The sequence below is a fragment of the Mytilus trossulus genome, chromosome 10 (assembly GCF_036588685.1).
Source record: "Mytilus trossulus isolate FHL-02 chromosome 10, PNRI_Mtr1.1.1.hap1, whole genome shotgun sequence".
Taxonomy (NCBI): Eukaryota; Metazoa; Mollusca; class Bivalvia; order Mytilida; family Mytilidae; genus Mytilus; species Mytilus trossulus.
This window is the reverse complement of record NC_086382.1, coordinates 18,666,206-18,685,112: the sequence shown is the minus strand read 5'-3', so window position 1 is coordinate 18,685,112 and position 18,907 is coordinate 18,666,206. Positions and strand designations below refer to the sequence as shown.

The 18,907-nt window shown below is 33.6% G+C and overlaps 1 protein-coding gene across 1 annotated transcript; it reads right to left on the bottom strand.

The window, feature by feature from the left end:
• Positions 1-273: 273 nt before the first annotated feature.
• Positions 274-17,528, bottom strand: LOC134686989 (uncharacterized). The gene is made up of 10 exons (XM_063546886.1): positions 17,395-17,528; positions 16,289-16,610; positions 15,378-15,425; positions 12,429-12,640; positions 11,857-11,943; positions 10,991-11,339; positions 9,905-10,072; positions 9,324-9,449; positions 8,738-8,855; positions 274-887 (listed from the first exon to the last, which is right to left on the bottom strand). The coding sequence occupies exons 1-10, from the start codon at positions 17,395-17,397 to the stop codon at positions 620-622; spliced, it is 1,701 nt and encodes a 566-aa protein (XP_063402956.1). The 5' UTR covers positions 17,398-17,528; the 3' UTR covers positions 274-619.
• Between the last annotated feature and the right edge of the window lie 1,379 nt (positions 17,529-18,907).

Sequence of the window (18,907 nt, the reverse complement as noted above, 5' to 3'; positions counted from 1 at the left end):
TTCAGCTAACAAGCAAGCTAACCAAAGATATTACCATTAATTACATATTGACTGAAATGTGCTGTAATATGGAATAAAAACTTGTATTGATAGAGACATCTTTATCATGTGTGTAGTGTAACAGTTTAACTTATGGCAAGACAAAGAACTTATTTGAAAAGGGATTGTTTTAAGATATCTCTTAATATAACACCATGAACGCCACTTAGTCTGTAAATAGATAGTTCGCACAATTTAAAAAGAGAGGTACTGATACATATTTTATAAAAACAATTTGATCATGTTATTTATTGCTTATAGAACACATATTCAGCATATATTTAGTTGAAAATACAAATATTGTATATTTGTTACGGATTAAATGTAGAAGCCAATGTCACCAAAAAAAGAGGTCACAATTAAAACTGTATAACCGTAAAGCATTGTGGTATTGACTTTAGAAGAAATCTGGTTATATAGGATTGTCAATATCTTGATTTTATAATAAATGACAAAGAGAGCATGGTGTTTGTTTTTCATATCGCAGTCCACATAAAGCCTCGACCTATAACAAATCCTCAACTTTATCATATCTGATTTATATGGAATGCATTAAATATGAAAAACGATCTATCTATGTTTATCCAATGATTGGACCAATAGTAATGGGTACTGGAGCTTTGTATTCATAATAGCAGTAATGGAGTTCGTGGTTCCTGTTGCAGTTTGGATCATAGGGATGAGCGCCAGAGCATTTGTCTTTGTTGAAGAGATTTTCTGTGTCTATGGAGAAGATTTCCTCTTTCACGGACATTCCGAAAACTTCCTGACAGGTACTGGTGTATCTCATTAGATAAAATGGTCGATCGATTGGAAGTAAAATTTTTCTCTTGGAAAAACCATCGCTTCTGCAAAAAAAAAAATACAAAAAAAAACGTAAAAAGAAGATGGTACAGAAAGTGATCTCATATCATTTTACGCGTCATATTTATTTAGACAACAAATTTCTAATCAAACATTTCCACAAATATCTAATATACAGAAAAATATTGTTTGACAAGAGTTTTAGTGGCTACCTAACACGTCAGGTCAATCACAAAACAATTGCTAAAATCTAGAATCCAAAATTATGTGTTCAAAATACTTAAATGCTCTTTTGGGCCCGTTTTGAAAAAAAATATGTACAAGGAAACACAAAATTTGAAATATTTCATTGGATATAAAATAAATAAGGAGATGTGGCAGAATTACCAATGATGCGTATAAGACAACCCTTCACTTCATATTGACAATGATGCAGATGTAAGCAACTTTATAAAGCAGTATTTTTTTGTCAGTGTGACCTTTATAGTACTGCAACCAGAGATCATTTTTTTAAAACTTTAATGGTCCGGAAGAACACACACCTAAATTATATATCGATGGAAAGAGGAAAACGTGTACAATAAGAAAAGTTGGGTCGTTAAAATCCAGAGTGGTCACATTTTTGTGAAATTGAGGTCAAAGGTCAGACCTAAAAATATCAATATTTCAACCACAAGGACAAAAAGGAGAAATTTTCTGATATTTGTTCAATAGAATGCTACAGAAATTATTCAATTATAAGCATATGCTATAAAAGATGTTAAAACGACAAATTTGACTACTTATATAAAGAGCTGCTTTTACAAAATGGCGTCGATATGGGACCTTCTGCTTTTTTCCATTTATGACATAGCAAAAGAAGAAGTGGCCTTGACCTTTTCAACTCCGTAAACTTTCATATTGTGTATAGTGTTTCACTACAGTATATTACAGAATTATTTTCTAAACTATAAAACACCAGTTTATCAAATTATTTCAATATTTTTCTATCTTTTGAAAAAGAAAAAAAAATCAAGCGCTGGAACAGGGTTTTTAATTTTGCATCTAAAAGGGTGTGTATTTTGTGAAAATTATTATCTAGTTATTGATAAATACATATTGTATATTTGCAAAGTCTGGTCACATCAGTTATAACACAAAAATATACCATAGTCACCCGAGGCGAATGCGAGGTTTAAAAAAAATCATAAGTGTTACTTGCCTTGATTAGGGATTTGATTGAGTGTAAAACAAAAACAAAAGTCATTTTGGTGTATGAACATTGTCTTGGTGGAAAAATCCTGGTAAAAAAGTTGTCATCATTTTTTTACGGGAAGGATGAAAAATTGTACAATGTAATGCCAATTTTTAATGCTGTAATTCAAAATCAGTTATAATCCTTATATAACTTTAAAAGCGACACACAATAGCTCAAGTTTTCGTTAAATAGGGACATGAATTAATCTCTTTGTTATCATATGCGGATTCAGTACGCGTATTAGCATGACAACACACTACCTTTTTTTTACAAGAACAAGTTCGGCGCAGGACAGAGTTTGTTCAAAGCAAACACAGTTTTTGAGTACAAGTGCCATCTGAAGCGTTAATACCGGAATAAAGACTACTAGTATTTGCTCCAACAGGAAAAGCTTTTCCAGTCGGAACAGGTATACGTAAACAGTATACTAGGTATGCAATTGGTTGTATTGAAATTTGTTTCCTCTTTATCGATTGATGACTTTTGTACAGCAGTAGACTGCTGTTGTCTCTATTTATTACGATGTCCTCCTTTTGACGAATTTAAAAATTTATATATCATGTTGCTGAAAATTTTAATACAAATGGCAGTTTGGTAATTAAGCATCAGAGAAAATCTTTGGTAAAAGTGATCGGTATATGTAAAGGATGTGCTACATGAGAAAGGCTTTTTCTTATGGAAGAAAAGATTATCACTAACAATCGTTATCAATGAACTGACAGCAAGTTCAAATTCGAATTTTTCAGTAACTGTTTTACCAAATTGCAATAAGTATTTGGTAATGCATGTATAAATGATTACTCACATTAATTAGCACAACTTAAAAGACTGTCAAGACCTTTAGAGGAATCAGCTTTGTGGTGTTTTCTGTTTTTCTTTTACACAAAAAAGTTTTCATATCCAAACTACAAGGAAGAAACTGAGCACGAGATCGTATAAAAGTGTCAGATTGTGAGGATACATGTCGATCAGTTTGATCACATATATGGATTTCTGTTGTTTCTAATTTAAAATTACCCAAGGGTGACTTGGGAAACGAAATATGGTCACTTGGTCTTATTCCGACCGGCAGTAAAAGTCAGTGGGGCGTCCGTTTTTGCTGGGCGGGATGTGTCAAGTTGGCAGTCACGTCCGGTTAGAATGGGGACGTTAAATTCGATGCCTTGTGTAAAGAGAGTTCCATGTTCTTTGCAACAACTCTTTGGGGGGACTGTAGCTACCTATTGTTTTTATTGTTAACGTGTTCTCGTCCTGAACATGCATGACATATTTTCCACTGGACTTTAAGCAGCCAACAACCAATCAATCAATCTAATTTAAGGACGCAACAATTTTGCCTTCTGGTGCAAGTCTCATACATGTAACATCACTGATGATTTGCCCAAGGAAAGCAGAATATCAAGAGAAGTTGGTTGTAGCATCACCTTGTCATACACTAAATCTCTGCGAAACTTCAATGGTACTTTCCCCCCGACCACTTGCATGCACATTGATTGCTCTGAGGTTAAACATTGACATACAATGTATTTTCACACAATATCAACTATAGTCATTATCCGGAAAAACCTCTTATCCGAATGATTTGGTTAACTTTTATAAAGAGTCAAAATTTATTAACAAAAATATAACTTATTTACAGAAAATACACGAAAGAACTACTATATATATATAAACGAGTCTAAATTGAAAACTACGTTCAAATTTATGATTGCGTTGGATAGTAACCGCATTTTTTATACGTGTGCATGTTAAAAACAAATTTCGTTGTAGAAGGGTCTAAAAACAGCACAAACAACATTTTCCAAAAGACCAAAAAAGTGAAAAAATAAAATTGAGAAAGGAAATGGTGAATATGTCAAAGCGACAACCACCCGACCATAGAGCAGACAACAGCCGAAGGCAACCAATGGGTCTTCAATGTAGCGAAAATTCCCACACCCGTAGGTGTCCTTCAGCTGGCCCCTAAAAATATGCATAATAGTACAGTGATAATGGACGTCATACCAAACTCCGAATTATACACAAGAAACTGAAATTTAAAATCATACAAGACTTAACAAAGGCCAGAGGCTCCTGACTTGGGACAGGCGCAAAATTGCGGCGGGGTTAAACATGTTTATGAGATCTCAACCCTCCCCCTATACCTCTAGTCAATGTAGAAAAGTAAAAGAATAACAATACGCACATTAAAATTCAGTTCAAGAGAAGTCCGAGTCCGATGTCAAAAGATGTAACAAAAGAAAATAAATAAAATGACAATAATACATAAATAACAACAGACTACTAGCAGTTAACTGACATGCCAGCTCCAGACCTCAATTAAACTGATTGAAAGATTATGTCTTCATCATATGAATATCAGGCACAATCCCTCCCATTAGGGGTTTAGTATCATACTATCATAAAATATATGAGAAGAACATAACCCGTGTCATGCCAACAACTGTTTTTTTTAAAAATAAATGTGTTTAGTTCCGATGCAAAGACCCTATCAGTGAATCAATATTAAAGCCAAAATATGCAATCTTTAATGACCTGACAACAGTATCGTAACTATATCCCCTTCTAATCAGTCTATTTAAAAGTTTTGTTAGTTTCTGAGGAGAATACTGACATTTTTGTGCTTTATAAAGAATATTTCCATAAAAAATTGGATGTGAAATACCTGAACGTATAAGATGTCTGCATGTTGAGTTATATTTACGAATTATTTCCTTATACCGGTGATAAAATTTAGTAAAGGTTTTGACCAGTTTGTAATATCGAAAACCCTGGTGTAATAATTTTTCAGAAATACATAAATTTCTCTCGCTAAAATCTATTACGTTGTTATATACACGAGCGAATCGTACAAGTTGAGATATATAAACACCATAAGATGGTGACAAGGGAACGTCACCATCTAAACATGAATAATTAACAATAGGGAATGAAAAATCATCTCTTTTATCATAAATTTTTGTATTAAGCTTCCCGTTTATGATATAGATATCAAGATCGAGGAAAGGGCAGTGATCATTATTATCATTAGCTTTATTCAAAGTAAGTTCTACAGGATAAATTTCTTTAGTATACATACTGAAGTCGTCATTATTGAGAGCCAATATATCATCCAAATATCTAAAAGTATTGTTAAATTTTTGTATCAAATGTTGTTTTGATGGGTCTTTGCTAATTTTAGTCATAAATTTTAACTCATAACAATACAAAAACAGGTCCGCAATAAGTGGTGCACAGTTAGTCCCCATTGGAATTCCATTAACTTGACCATAATTATACGGAATCTCCAAAGCGAACAAAAATGTTATCAAGTAAAAATTCAAGCGCATAAATAGTATCAAAGCATGTCCAATTGACATAGTACTTTTGTTTATTGCTACTAAAAAATGATCTTAAAGACTTTGAACATATGTACTCGCATTCCGACTTTTTAAATGCCCAGTTAATTAGGGATGTGATTTTTTTATTAATAAGAATATGAGGCAAAGTGGTATATAGGGTAGAAAAATCAAAACTTTGAACAGATTCAAAATCACCAATATATGCATGCAATTTATCAAGTACTTCCAACGAGTTTTTGACACTCCAAAAGTAATTAATTCCACTATTTTCAAAGGCCTTATTTGAACAATTTATTATCAGGTTTTTTATTGTACCAAGTGTACTAGTAAGTAAAACAGACAATTTAGTAGTTGAAAAATGGCTAGAAGATGAAATAAATCTATATTTGTAAGGTTTTTTGTGCAGCTTCGGAAGCCAGTACATAGTTGGGACTTTCATTGTGTTTGGTTCTGCTTGTAAAGAAGTAGCTAAAAGTTTATGTTTGTTACAGATGTCGTTTTCTGAAAAGGAAGTCAGTTGGAATGTTGGTGAATTCGTGATTTCCTTTTGCAGAACCTCTATATAAAATTTACGTCAAACAATAATGATATTATTAGCAGCTTTATCAGCCGGGACAAAACAAATTCCTTGGCTAGTTCTGTTAGTTTATTTTTGATACGCGAAATAGGATTTAAAAGTATATTTAAACAAAACGCATTTGACTAACAGGTCGAACAACTGATGTTCTTTAGCCCTGCTGACTGCCATTGGCGATTGCCAAATAAAATAACAAGATGTAACAAAATGGATCTTAATATAAATTTCATACTAAACAGAAAACAAATTTAAACTTGTGGCCACGATGTTATGTCACAAACATACGGTGTCAATATTTTTTTAGTACACCAGATCCGGATTTCGACAATAAACATGATAAATGTCTCTTCAGAAAATTATTAAAAGATAATAACGGTTTCAATGCATCACTTTGTGATTATTAATGTATCCAAGCGATGTAATTGTTGTTTCAATGTTGTAATTTATTCCAATAAAGAAGGCCGTAATGGCCGAAACGTATGGGAATTTGTGTTATAGTTTTTATTATATATATTCAAATCACTTAAAAATAACTTCTCCTACAAAATCTACATAATCATATCGAAACTGTGAAGGAAAAAATAAATGGTGGAGCTGATTGACGGATAGGAGATTTCCGTAATCAAAAAAGGTACAAATGATGTTTTTATTTTTGAGTTTTTGACTAAATTGTTTGAAATTTGCCCAACAAAATTTGCATTGAGTATTGCAATAATATGTTTTGTCCTCTCAAATGTCTTAAAAAACTGTTTTTGAATCATACATCTTCTCGTTTTTCAAAGAATAACGCGTTAAATTTCTATCTAGGTAAACAGCCAACTTTAAGTTTGAAAGTTTTACTTGGAGATGGTATTATATTTATGTCTTCATTATTCCGATGATCATTAATTATATGTGCATAGAAAATATTTACGAAAATAGCGGAAAATTTAACCAAAAAATATATTTTTGGATTTTAAGGTAACAACCCAAAACCGTAAATTGAGGGGTACTCCCATTAAAGGGATAAAATATAAAAATGTGACAATAGAAACGTTTTACGACCAGACGAAAAGTAAAATATAGATATTATTCTATCATTTAAAACAATTGTCAGCCGTGTGTTATTCCGGACCATTAAACTCGTTAACTAAGCGTCCTTTTCTATGTCAGTTGCAGTACTATTACACTCTGACTCCAACAAATATGTATGCTTTGTGTACCATTCTTGTTCAAGTTTAATCATATTTGTTTTTTAGTGATAACGACCTATATATTTAGGTTCCACCGGTTCTTTACTTCATTTATTTAAGTTTTGTTATAGTTTCAAAAATTAAGGTAAGTTTTATCTGGAAACCTCTTGTTTCGAACAGACGAACGTATGGACAAAGCCGGTTATAACTTTATGATCACAGCATTTATCATCAGGCATAAACAGAAACTCTTTTTGAAATAAACAGGAGAATGTCTATTGTCCTTCCCTACGCCTATATCTCGCTGCTCTGTCGCTCCATAATTCTCCTATCAATGACGCGTCTCAAATACGTTCAAGAGGCTTTTTACCCCTCGTAGCGTACATTCTATCTACGTTAGACAAACGCCTATAATTACCTGCAGTAGAAGTCAAGCCGTGTATTACTATCAGTGCTGTAATAATTACCTGCAGCAGAAGTCAAGCCGTGTATTACATTTGAACTATCGTACTCGCCGTCTGATCAGTGCTGTAAAAATTACCTGCTGCAGAAGTCAAGCCGTGTATTACTATCAGTGCTGTAATAATTACTTGCAGCAGAAGTCAAGCCGTGTATTACTATCAGTGCTGTAATAATTACCTGCAGTAGAAGTCAATCCGTGTAAAACTATCAGTGCTGTAATAATTACCTGCAGCAGAAGTCAAGCCGTGTATTTCTATCAGTGCTGTAATAATTACCTGCAGCAGCAGTCTCAGCCATGTATTACTATCGTACTCGCCATCTGATCAGTGCTGTTATAATTACCTGCACCAGAATTCAAGTCGTGTATTACTACCAGTGCTGTAATAATTACCTGCAACAGAAGTCAAACCGTGTATTACTATCAGTGCTGCAGAAGTCAAGCCGTGTATTACTATCGTACTCGCCGTCTGATCAGTGCTGTAATAATTACTTGCAGCAGAAGTCAAGCCGTGTATTACTATCAGTGTTGTAATAATTACCTGCAGTAGAAGTCAATCCGTGTATTACTATCAGTGCTGTAATAATTACCTGCAGCAGAAGTCAAGCCGTGTATTACTATCAGTGCTGTAATAATTACCTGCAGCAGCAGTCAAGCCGTGTATTACTATCGTACTCGCCGTCTGATCAGTGCTGTTATCATTACCTGCACCAGAATTCAAGTCGTGTATATATATATTACTACCATAGCTGTAATAATTACCTGCAACAGAAGTCAAACAGTGTATTACTATCAGTGCTGCAGAAGTCAAGCCGTGTATTACTATCAGTGCTGTAATAATTCACTGCAGCAGAAGTCAAGCCGTGTATTACCATCGAAGACGCTGTCTGATCAGTGCTGTAATAATTAACTGCAGCAGAAGTAAAGCCGTGTATTACGATCGTACTCGCCGTCTGATCAGTGCTTTATAATTACCTACAGCAGAAGTCAAGCCGTGTATCATTATCGTACTCGCCGTCTGATCAGTGCTGTAATAATTACCTGCAGCAGAAGTCAAGCCGTGTATTACTATCGTACTCGCCGTCTGATCAGTGCTGTAATAATTACCTGCAGCAGAAGTCAAGCCGTGTATTACTATCGTACTCTCCGTCTGGTAAGGTTCCACTATGTCCGTTGGCATTACTGGAGTCTTCGTCATCCCAGTAGACTGAACCACCTGTGAATCCTGTAAATAGATCAATAAAATACCTTTTGTAAGATATCTCAGGGACGATTATATTGCATTAAAATCTAGAGGCACATCATATCTAAGTGAGAACTGCAGTCCAATAAACGAAGAAGAAGAAAATAGCCTAGCTGACGCAACATTTCTCACACGATATTTGAAGACTTTTTTCATTAATCCAAGCTATGCAATTAAGCAACACAAAGGTTTACAAACAGCATCCTAAATCAGTGTTTAGTATTGCAATATTGTGTTACCAAATTTGCAGTTCTGTTTTCGTTTGATTTTTAAAAATATTATCTGAGTTCTATATTTGATTGAATTCATTGAAAAAATATCATCATCAGAGTACCATGTACCATGTTTGAATTACTTGTATAATGTTGGGTTTTTTCATCGCCTGCTATCACATTTAGAAAAAGTACTTTAAAATCGAGGCTTGTAAAGAACAGTTCAATAGCTATATACCTGTAGGACAACCGCCTTTCTTGAGGATACAATAGTTCCCAGTTGGCCAATCTCTCTCATAGTTTGAATTCTCATTAGCCGTTTTCATACAAAAATAAAAGACTGGCTTGTTCTTTTCCATGGTACCTGTAAAAAGTTTATAAGTAAACAGATTTTCCACAAATCCCCAGTAATAATCACGTTTTCAAAATAAAACGATATGGATGGTAAGTCTCACTATAGTGATCTTTTATTTATTAATGGTCTTTGTTTGTTTGACCTTTGTTTTTGTTTTTATAGCTAGGTCTATTTGTATCATCATATAAACAAAAAAAGCAGGGTGATTTTATATGGAGAAATAATCTATCAACTCACAATAAAAAACATACATCTCATAAAATCTTCAATTACCTGCAAGGGACTATTGAAAAAATGGACTGCTTTCTACTGAAGAGGCATCTGTTTATATGTAGCGTGATGATAAAGTTTTGTTAATACTACTCCTTTATTCTGTCAATTAGTGGTAAATAAGATAAATATATGAAAGGTAAACCGTTTGTTCTATTTCAAAACTTTGGTCATAAAATGATTAAATGTTGTACCAGCTAAGTGTATATCTGAGGTCCAATAATTAGTATTGCTATCATCCTCTGCATCTTGTCTCCGCCATCCCTCTGCAAATCTACTAGGAGTAAGAGGACAACCAGTCCTTGCCTTATAAAAACCGTATGTACCATGAGGCCAAGTGATCGGAAGTTTCATGTCCGGATCTAAAACACAATCACAGTAATCTGTGAATGATTGCTTTTTCAAAAAATATAATTTCATTATAGTTTAGTCATTCTACAATTCTTTCTTCTAATTTGCCAATTGTCACAAACATGCATGCACTATTTGCCACAGGACGGTAAACAATTAACAATCTAATTTACCAGCAACACTCTTATTATGATAATGATGGTATTGATATCAATTGGAATACAAAAATGTTCTTTGTATTTTTTTTTTTTTTTTGAGTTTGAGTTATATACTGTTCTAATTCATTCAATATACTTGTTTTACACACGACAGTACTATGCGTCGTTTTTTTGCAAAGGGAAACAACTCCTAGAAACTTACAAAGCTAGTGGAATGATCATGTAGTATTTGCGCTAAATCCGACTATATGTTTTGATGTTTTGGAACATTACAGATTTATTGTAAAAACGCCATAAGTATTTACAATTTTTTTTACGCAATTTGAAAACACACTTGTACCACAAAAAAAACTCTCTTTCTGTATAAATGTTTGTATAGACACAGGTACAGTTTGATAGATCGATAGGGTTTTTTTCCAGTTCCAATTTTTGTTCTCAATAAATTGAAAATATAGTCTGGGAAATTTGACCATTTTTGCGCAGGTCAAGAGGTTCTGGCCTTTGTCAGTCTTTTTTTTTTCTGTGTCGGACTTTAGTGTGACGTCTGTTTTCGCTGAACTGGTACACATTTTTGTACATGACGCTTGTCTCCGTATATGGGGGCATTTTTGCGCTGTGTTGAAGACCCTTTGATTGTCTATGGCTGTTTTCTGATCTTTGGTCGGGTTGTTGTCTCATTTCCCGATTTCCATTCTCAATTTTATTTACTATTGTTAAATAGTGTATTTATCAATTCATTTGAAATAAAGTATAGAGCAAGCTATTTCAAACCTCTTGGTTCAGATAGTATTCCCTTAGCTGCAGCATACTCAGCTAGAGCCATTATAGTATTGTTTTGTCTTGCCGGTAAATAATAGCTAACTCCTTCATCACAGATACCCTTATTAAGGAATACGGATGCATTGTTGAAATAATTTTCATGTATAAACGTAGCTATGGTGGCCAGTTTATAAGCTACTGGTTGTGGAGAAGAAGCTGTTCCAATAGACAACGAAACGTCTTTTTGTCCGCCATGCATTTTATGGTAATCATTGTGGTGAAAATTTGAGACGTTTAGGTAAACAACAGAACCATATCCCATGTAATCCTCTACAGAAACGGAACCAAATTTAATGTCTTGCTGGAAAAAATAAGAATAAAACTAGGTATTTTGAAACTTGTTTTCTAGAATACAATCTCAAATGTGGAAAATAAGACAAAACAATACTTTTCTAAAAGAAATATATATTCTTAGTCCGCCTTTTATTTCTGGATAAGATCACTTTCTGTAATTGCAACGCCTTACGTCTTACCTGGTCGTATATTTTTTTTCACGATTAATGTTAAGGTTGCAGAGTCTTATAGTATTATAGGACTAGAACATGAAGGACCCTTTTAATATTTGTGGTTCAATTTCAGCTTTCCGGCTTTGTCATGAAATAGATTTTGGCCTGTGGTATCAAGCATTCACTTTTTTGACTTTCGAAAGAGCTTTTTCTTTTTAAATCATTTGCCCCATACTTATGCGAACCGACATTGCCGTGATATAACCTTTTTGGTGCGGCGTCAGGCTAACAACAAACAATCAATATAGACCAACGTAGGTTATACTAATTCGTGAAAAATAAAATTATTGTTTTTATCTGACGTTTACCTACCGACAAAAGAAAATCGGCAAGCTGGGAATCTGTTTGCTCATATCTTGTCACTATTTTTGTTCCAGTTTCAACTCCAACAATGACGTGCTGTAATGCATATTTTGAAACTTATTTGCAATGCATGTTTGCTATATAGTATATGCAGAGTATTTTTGTATGATCAACTGTGCTTTCCATTACTATTATCAACTAACATTTACAAACTCTGCTAAATTTGGTGATCACAGAGGCGTATAAGAAACACAGTAAAGATAACATTAGCATTGATATCTTTTTCTTGAAAGTCAAAACTTTCGCTTTGAAATCTAGAAGTTTTGCCTTTTTAAAATCGAAATTTAATAGTAACATTCACTTTAAACTGAAATATTTTATCTTTTATATAGATAATAAAAAAATCTATAATGTTCATACTTTACGAATTGAAAGTTAATCTACTTATTGAATCTCAAATTCAAAGTCTATCGTGTCCCTAATAGGCTTCCGTAGATTTGACTTCTATTCCTCTCTGCTGCATTGGTTTTAAACAGATCCTAATAATTTAACTTTTTAAACAAATATTATAAGAAACTCACAGTTCCCCATATATCTAGAAACTGTCGATAGGCGTCTCTGTCATAAGTTACCGGAAGGTTGCACACAGCACTAGCAAACTCGTCACTGATATCATGGAGATTGCTGTAAAGTGGTGGCATAACATACCTAGTCCGCCCTCCGTTACAAACACTAATGGTGTCTCGAATCACATTATGGTTTACAGACGTTCTATGATCAACGTCCTTAAAAACTACAATATTTGTTATAAAGGTATGGTTTTGTTTGCCTATTAAAACTATAGAAACACAGCCGAATAAAGGAGATACAATGTACAGCAAAATTAACCATTCGCCGTTTGGCCGTCGTGCTGTATGTTTACGAACTAACGCAAAGTGACATTATCTTTATTATAACTACATTGGCGGAGCCCGGGGGCGGGTGTTGGACCCCCCTTTTTTGGCCGATTAATGCATTTGAAAGGGGACATATAGTTGGAACCCCCCACTTTTTAAATGGCTGGATCCGCCCCTGAACTATCAGTTTAATAGACCTATCACCAACACTGAGGTAAGACAACAACATTATTATCTTAAATCATGCAAGAATCAACCATACACGCACTGGATTTTAATTATGAAAATAATATCAAAAAAGTCGTACGCACTTTAAATATAATTTAACTATACTGTACTGACATTTCCTCGAAAATCAGAAAATTACACTTAGATTTACAAAATCAAGCATATTCGGAATCAGACTTATATTAAACGTTAGAAACGTGTACTATTGTTGAGATTGACTTGACTGTTAGAAGTAAGATATTAGAGATCCAACATGAACCATTGCAGATATTGACCAGACTTGTCAACTTAACTGTTAGAAGTAAGATATTAGACATCCAACATGAACCATTGCAGATATTGACCAGACTTGTCAACATTACTGTTAGAAGTAAGATATTAGAGATCCAACATGAACCATTGCAGATATTGACCAGACTTGTCAACATTACTGTTAGAAGTAAGATATTAGAGATCCAACATGAACCATTGCAGATATTGACCAGACTTGTCAACATTACTGTTAGAAGTAAGATATTAGAGATCCAACATGAACCATTGCAGATATTGACCAGACTTGTCAACATTACTGTTAGAAGTAAGATATTAGACATCCAACATGAACCATTGCAGATATTGACCAGACTTGTCAACATTACTGTTAGAAGTAAGATATTAGAGATCCAACATGAACCATTGCAGATATTGACCAGACTTGTCAACATTACTGTTAGAAGTAAGATATTAGAGATCCAACATGAACCATTGCAGATATTGACCAGACTTGTCAACATTACTGTTAGAAGTAAGATATTAGACATCCAACATGAACCATTGCAGATATTGACCAGACTTGTCAACATTACTGTTAGAAGTAAGATATTAGAGATCCAACATGAACCATTGCAGATATTGACCAGACTTGTCAACATTACTGTTAGAAGTAAGATATTAGAGATCCAACATGAACCATTGCAGATATTGACCAGACTTGTCAACATTACTGTTAGAAGTAAGATATTAGAGATCCAACATGAACCATTGCAGATATTGACCAGACTTGTCAACATTACTGTTAGAAGTAAGATATTAGACATCCAACATGAACCATTGCAGATATTGACCAGACTTGTCAACATTACTGTTAGAAGTAAGATATTAGAGATCCAACATGAACCATTGCAGATATTGACCAGACTTGTCAACATTACTGTTAGAAGTAAGATATTAGACATCCAACATGAACCATTGCAGATATTGACCAGACTTGTCAACATTACTGTTAGAAGTAAGATATTAGAGATCCAACATGAACCATTGCAGATATTGACCAGACTTGTCAACATTACTGTTAGAAGTAAGATATTAGAGATCCAACATGAACCATTGCAGATATTGACCAGACTTGTCAACATTACTGTTAGAAGTAAGATATTAGACATCCAACATGAACCATTGCAGATATTGACCAGACTTGTCAACATTACTGTTAGAAGTAAGATATTAGAGATCCAACATGAACCATTGCAGATATTGACCAGACTTGTCAACATTACTGTTAGAAGTAAGATATTAGAGATCCAACATGAACCATTGCAGATATTGACCAGACTTGTCAACATTACTGTTAGAAGTAAGATATTAGAGATCCAACATGAACCATTGCAGATATTAACCAGACTTGTCAACATTACTGTTAGAAGTAAGATATTAGACATCCAACATGAACCATTGCAGATATTGACCAGACTTGTCAACATTACTGTTAGAAGTAAGATATTAGAGATCCAACATGAACCATTGCAGATATTGACCAGACTTGTCAACATTACTGTTAGAAGTAAGATATTAGAGATCCAACATGAACCATTGCAGATATTGACCAGACTTGTCAACATTACTGTTAGAAGTAAGTTGCTATTGTTATAAAAAAAATGTACGTTTCCAGACTGGTCAACATTACTGTTAGAAGTAAGTTGCTATTGTTATAAAAAAAATGAACGTTTCCAGACTGGTCAATATTACTGTTAGAAGTAAGTTGCTTTTGTTATAAAAAAAAAATGAACGTTTTCAGACTGGTCAACATTACTGTTAGAAGTAAGTTGCTTTTATCATAAAAAAAATGAACGTTTTCAGACTGGTCAACATTACTGTTACTATATGATGCTATAGAACAAACTTGATTCATTGCAGAGATTGAACGAACTGTTAGAAGTTAGACATCATAATGACCAACATCAATGCTATGAATAAAAGAAAAGAAAGAAATTTATAATTGAACACAAAATGTAATAACATAAATTCTTTAGAGATTTAAAGGCCAAACGTTACTAGTAGCAGTTGAAGAGTATATTTATAAGACATGGATTCCGAATTGCTGGGAAGCGTCAAACTATTAGGTACAGTAACTGTAACTCGATAACGTACCTGTACTACCTGTGAATGCAAATGGTTTAATACTGCTGTCTCCTTCTCCTATAATAAAAAATATAAAGTTTCAATATGTTCGCTGAAACTGGAGAAACCATGGTTACAAAATGAAAGAAATATCCTTAAAAGAGGGACGAAAGATACCAAAGGGACAGTCAAACTCATAAATCGAAAATAAACTGACAACGCCTGGCTAAAAATGAAAGTAGACACACAGACAAACAACAGAACACATGACACAACATAGAAAACTTAAGAATAAGCAACACGAACCCCACCAAAAACTATGGGTGATCTCAGATGCTCCGGAAGGGTAAGCAGATCCTGCTTAACACGTGGCACCCGTCGTGTTGCTTATGTCATAACAAATCTATAATATTTGCAAAGATTATTTTTTGTTAAAAATAAAAGATTGCAACAAAGTCATTGATTTGAAAAAATTAACCATTTAATAGTTATCAAAGGTACCAGTATTATAATTTAGTACGCCAGACGCGCGTTTCGTCTACATAAGACTCATCAGTGACGCTCAAATCAAAAATATTTGTAAACCCAAACAAGTACAAAGTTGAAGAACATTGAGGATCCAAAATTCCAAAAAGTTGTGCCAAATACGGCTAAGGTAATCTATGCCTGGGATAAGAAAATCCTTAGTTCGTGAAGGTTAAAAAATGTATGAAATATAGTGATCATTCGAACTTACGTGCAGACAAATTGTCTAAACCAGCTTAGCGCAACCGTTCTTATTTTGCAGTTCTGCATGTCATTTGAACTATAAAATGAACGTCTTTTTTTTCTAAATATTGTGATCTCTCTTTCTTTTGTTATTCAAGATATTTTTCTTATTCAGTATCATTGGAATATTTAAATTACAACATTTTTAAAATTCTGTCAATGTTATCACATACCAAACGTCACTATATCTCCTAAAAGATATTTTTGATAAGACTTTGCGCCATAGAAAATTGAAGTTGCATTATTTGGGGTTACACACGTTCTTCCTCCGTCATTGACTATAAGCTTCGATGCAGTGTCCGGTGTGATACGTAATATATGTCTAGTTGTCTTTATTCCAGGATCAACTCCAACTAGGGACAAATCACCACCATCCGGGTTACCAAGCAGAATGTTGTATCCAAGACCAATAAAATGGCTATCACTCACAGAACACTCCACATGGTTAACAGTGACAGTAATAACTAATACCAGCAGACGTGTTAGTAATCGATGCTTTAATTGAAAAAATATTTCTTTACATAATAGATCATAATATCTGATTGTTGATTGCAAAAAACGATGCCTCACAAGTCAGTTTATAATATCTATGAACAGAAATTTAGATTAAAAAAAATATCAGGGGATGCCAAATGAAATGAAGATCTAATAATTAATATTGTAATTTTGATTTCGCTTACATCTAGATTTGTTGGGTTAAGAGGATGAAGAATCTTGAAATCTGATTGGCAGATTAACCACGTATAAATAACAACCGAACAGAGTTCACCCTTGGATGACATTTTGCCAATATTCCCCATAAATATTTTATCTCCATATCTTCCACCATAAAAATAAATTAAAAAAATTTGCGCAGCAATATAAAATGGTCAATTTTGTCGTATACAAGTTCGTTATCTTTGTGCACTCAGAGGTGTACGAACGAAATTTTACAGCGGTATACAAGTGAAATGTCGGCATTCACTTTTCGGATTCGCCTCAGGGTGTGAATTTTCTACACCAGTATATTTCTTTGAATCCATGATTACACCAAGAATACTAATTATTTTTTAACACAACGTAATTGCAGTTTTTAGTTGAAAAAAAACCCTAATTATCCATTTTTTTTCATTTTCGAAATAAGATAAGAACGTATTTATCATTGTTTGTATATTAGTTTTCATTTTTATTGATATTTTCATGATTTGACTATTATTCATCTTAAACACGCATGCTATATTCTTGGAGTTAAAAATACAGTCATTGTCATTAGTATTTTGAGGAAATTGTGTGTTCTTACCATTTAGTTGTATGTAGTTATTCTGATGACAGGTATTGGAGAATGTCTGTTATCTTGTTTACCTAAACGACATCTGTTTGGTTTCTTTAACATGTTAAAGGGGTTATGAGGTTTGTCTGCACTTAAAACTGTTTCGACTTCCTGATTAGTTTATCGTGTAAGTTATCATGGCTGAGTCTACTGTTTAAATCACGATCATATCTAGCCATATGATCACCTCACAATCGATTGAGAATTGACGGTGTTCGAATTTGTATATCAAAGTTTAATTGGGCGATATTAAAGTCTGAATTTGTGATATTGTACACACACAGAAAGTAAAAAAATCCAAGATGCGTCTATAGTAAGAATAACATATCTCCACTTAATTTTCTAAATAAACCATTTACATTCCATGAAGTAATAAATTTATTGACACTTTAATACAAATATTTTGTGTTTAAAAATAAATAAACATCATGAACAAGGAGAGGGTTCTTTTAACCTAATTAGCTAATGCAATTAGCAAATCTATAATTCTTTTAAAATTGTATCTATGGAAGTCTATAAACGATTGTCATTTTTTATTAAGAAAATTGCTTGTTTATTCTAAAATATCTTCAATTGTATTTCAATGTGTTTAGATAGTACTGCATGCTCATTTCGTCATTCAATTATTTATGTATTATACTTTGGCCTCATATTACAAATTTATGTTATCAATAAATCTTGAAATCATTGTTCATTGCAGTATCACAATGAAACATGTTTTGTATGAGTTAGAACTACTCATTACTATATATATTCATAGCCAAAATTGCAGTAAAAATGTTCAAACTAAACAGCTAGAGTTATCCCTCTTTAACTAGCAAATAGATTAATAATGACTTACGACATATACCGACTAGGTTCCTGTCTGTTACATGCACGAGAAAAAGACTAACGACATCTACCGACAAGGTTACTATCTGTTACATGCACGAGAAAAAGACTAACGACATCTACCGACAAGGTTACTATCTGTAACATGCACGAGAAAAAGACTTACGACATCTACCGACAAGATTACTATCTGCTACATGCACAAGGAAAAGTCTAACGACATCTACCGACAAAGTAAATGTCTGTTACATGCACGAGAAAAAGACTAAAGACATCTACCGACAAGGTTTCTGTCTGTTACATGCACGAGAAAGTGAGTAACGACATCTACTGACAAAGTAACTGTCTGTTACATGCACGAGAAAATGAATTACGACAACTACCGACTAGGTTCCTGTCGTCACGGTTACATGCTCCCTGATAATACCCCCGCCCAAATATTTCGGTTAACAGGAAGTTGGCAAGTGATGAATCCGAAAACGATTCACACGGAATAGCTGACTTGAACCCTAAAACCAAATTACAGAAATCCTTGTATTGTAGTTCCTGAGAAATGTGACGAAAATGTCACAAGTCAACTTGACTATCATGTGTAAAATCATACTTCTGCTCGGTTAACAGAAAGTTGCTAAGTGATGAATCTGAAAACGCA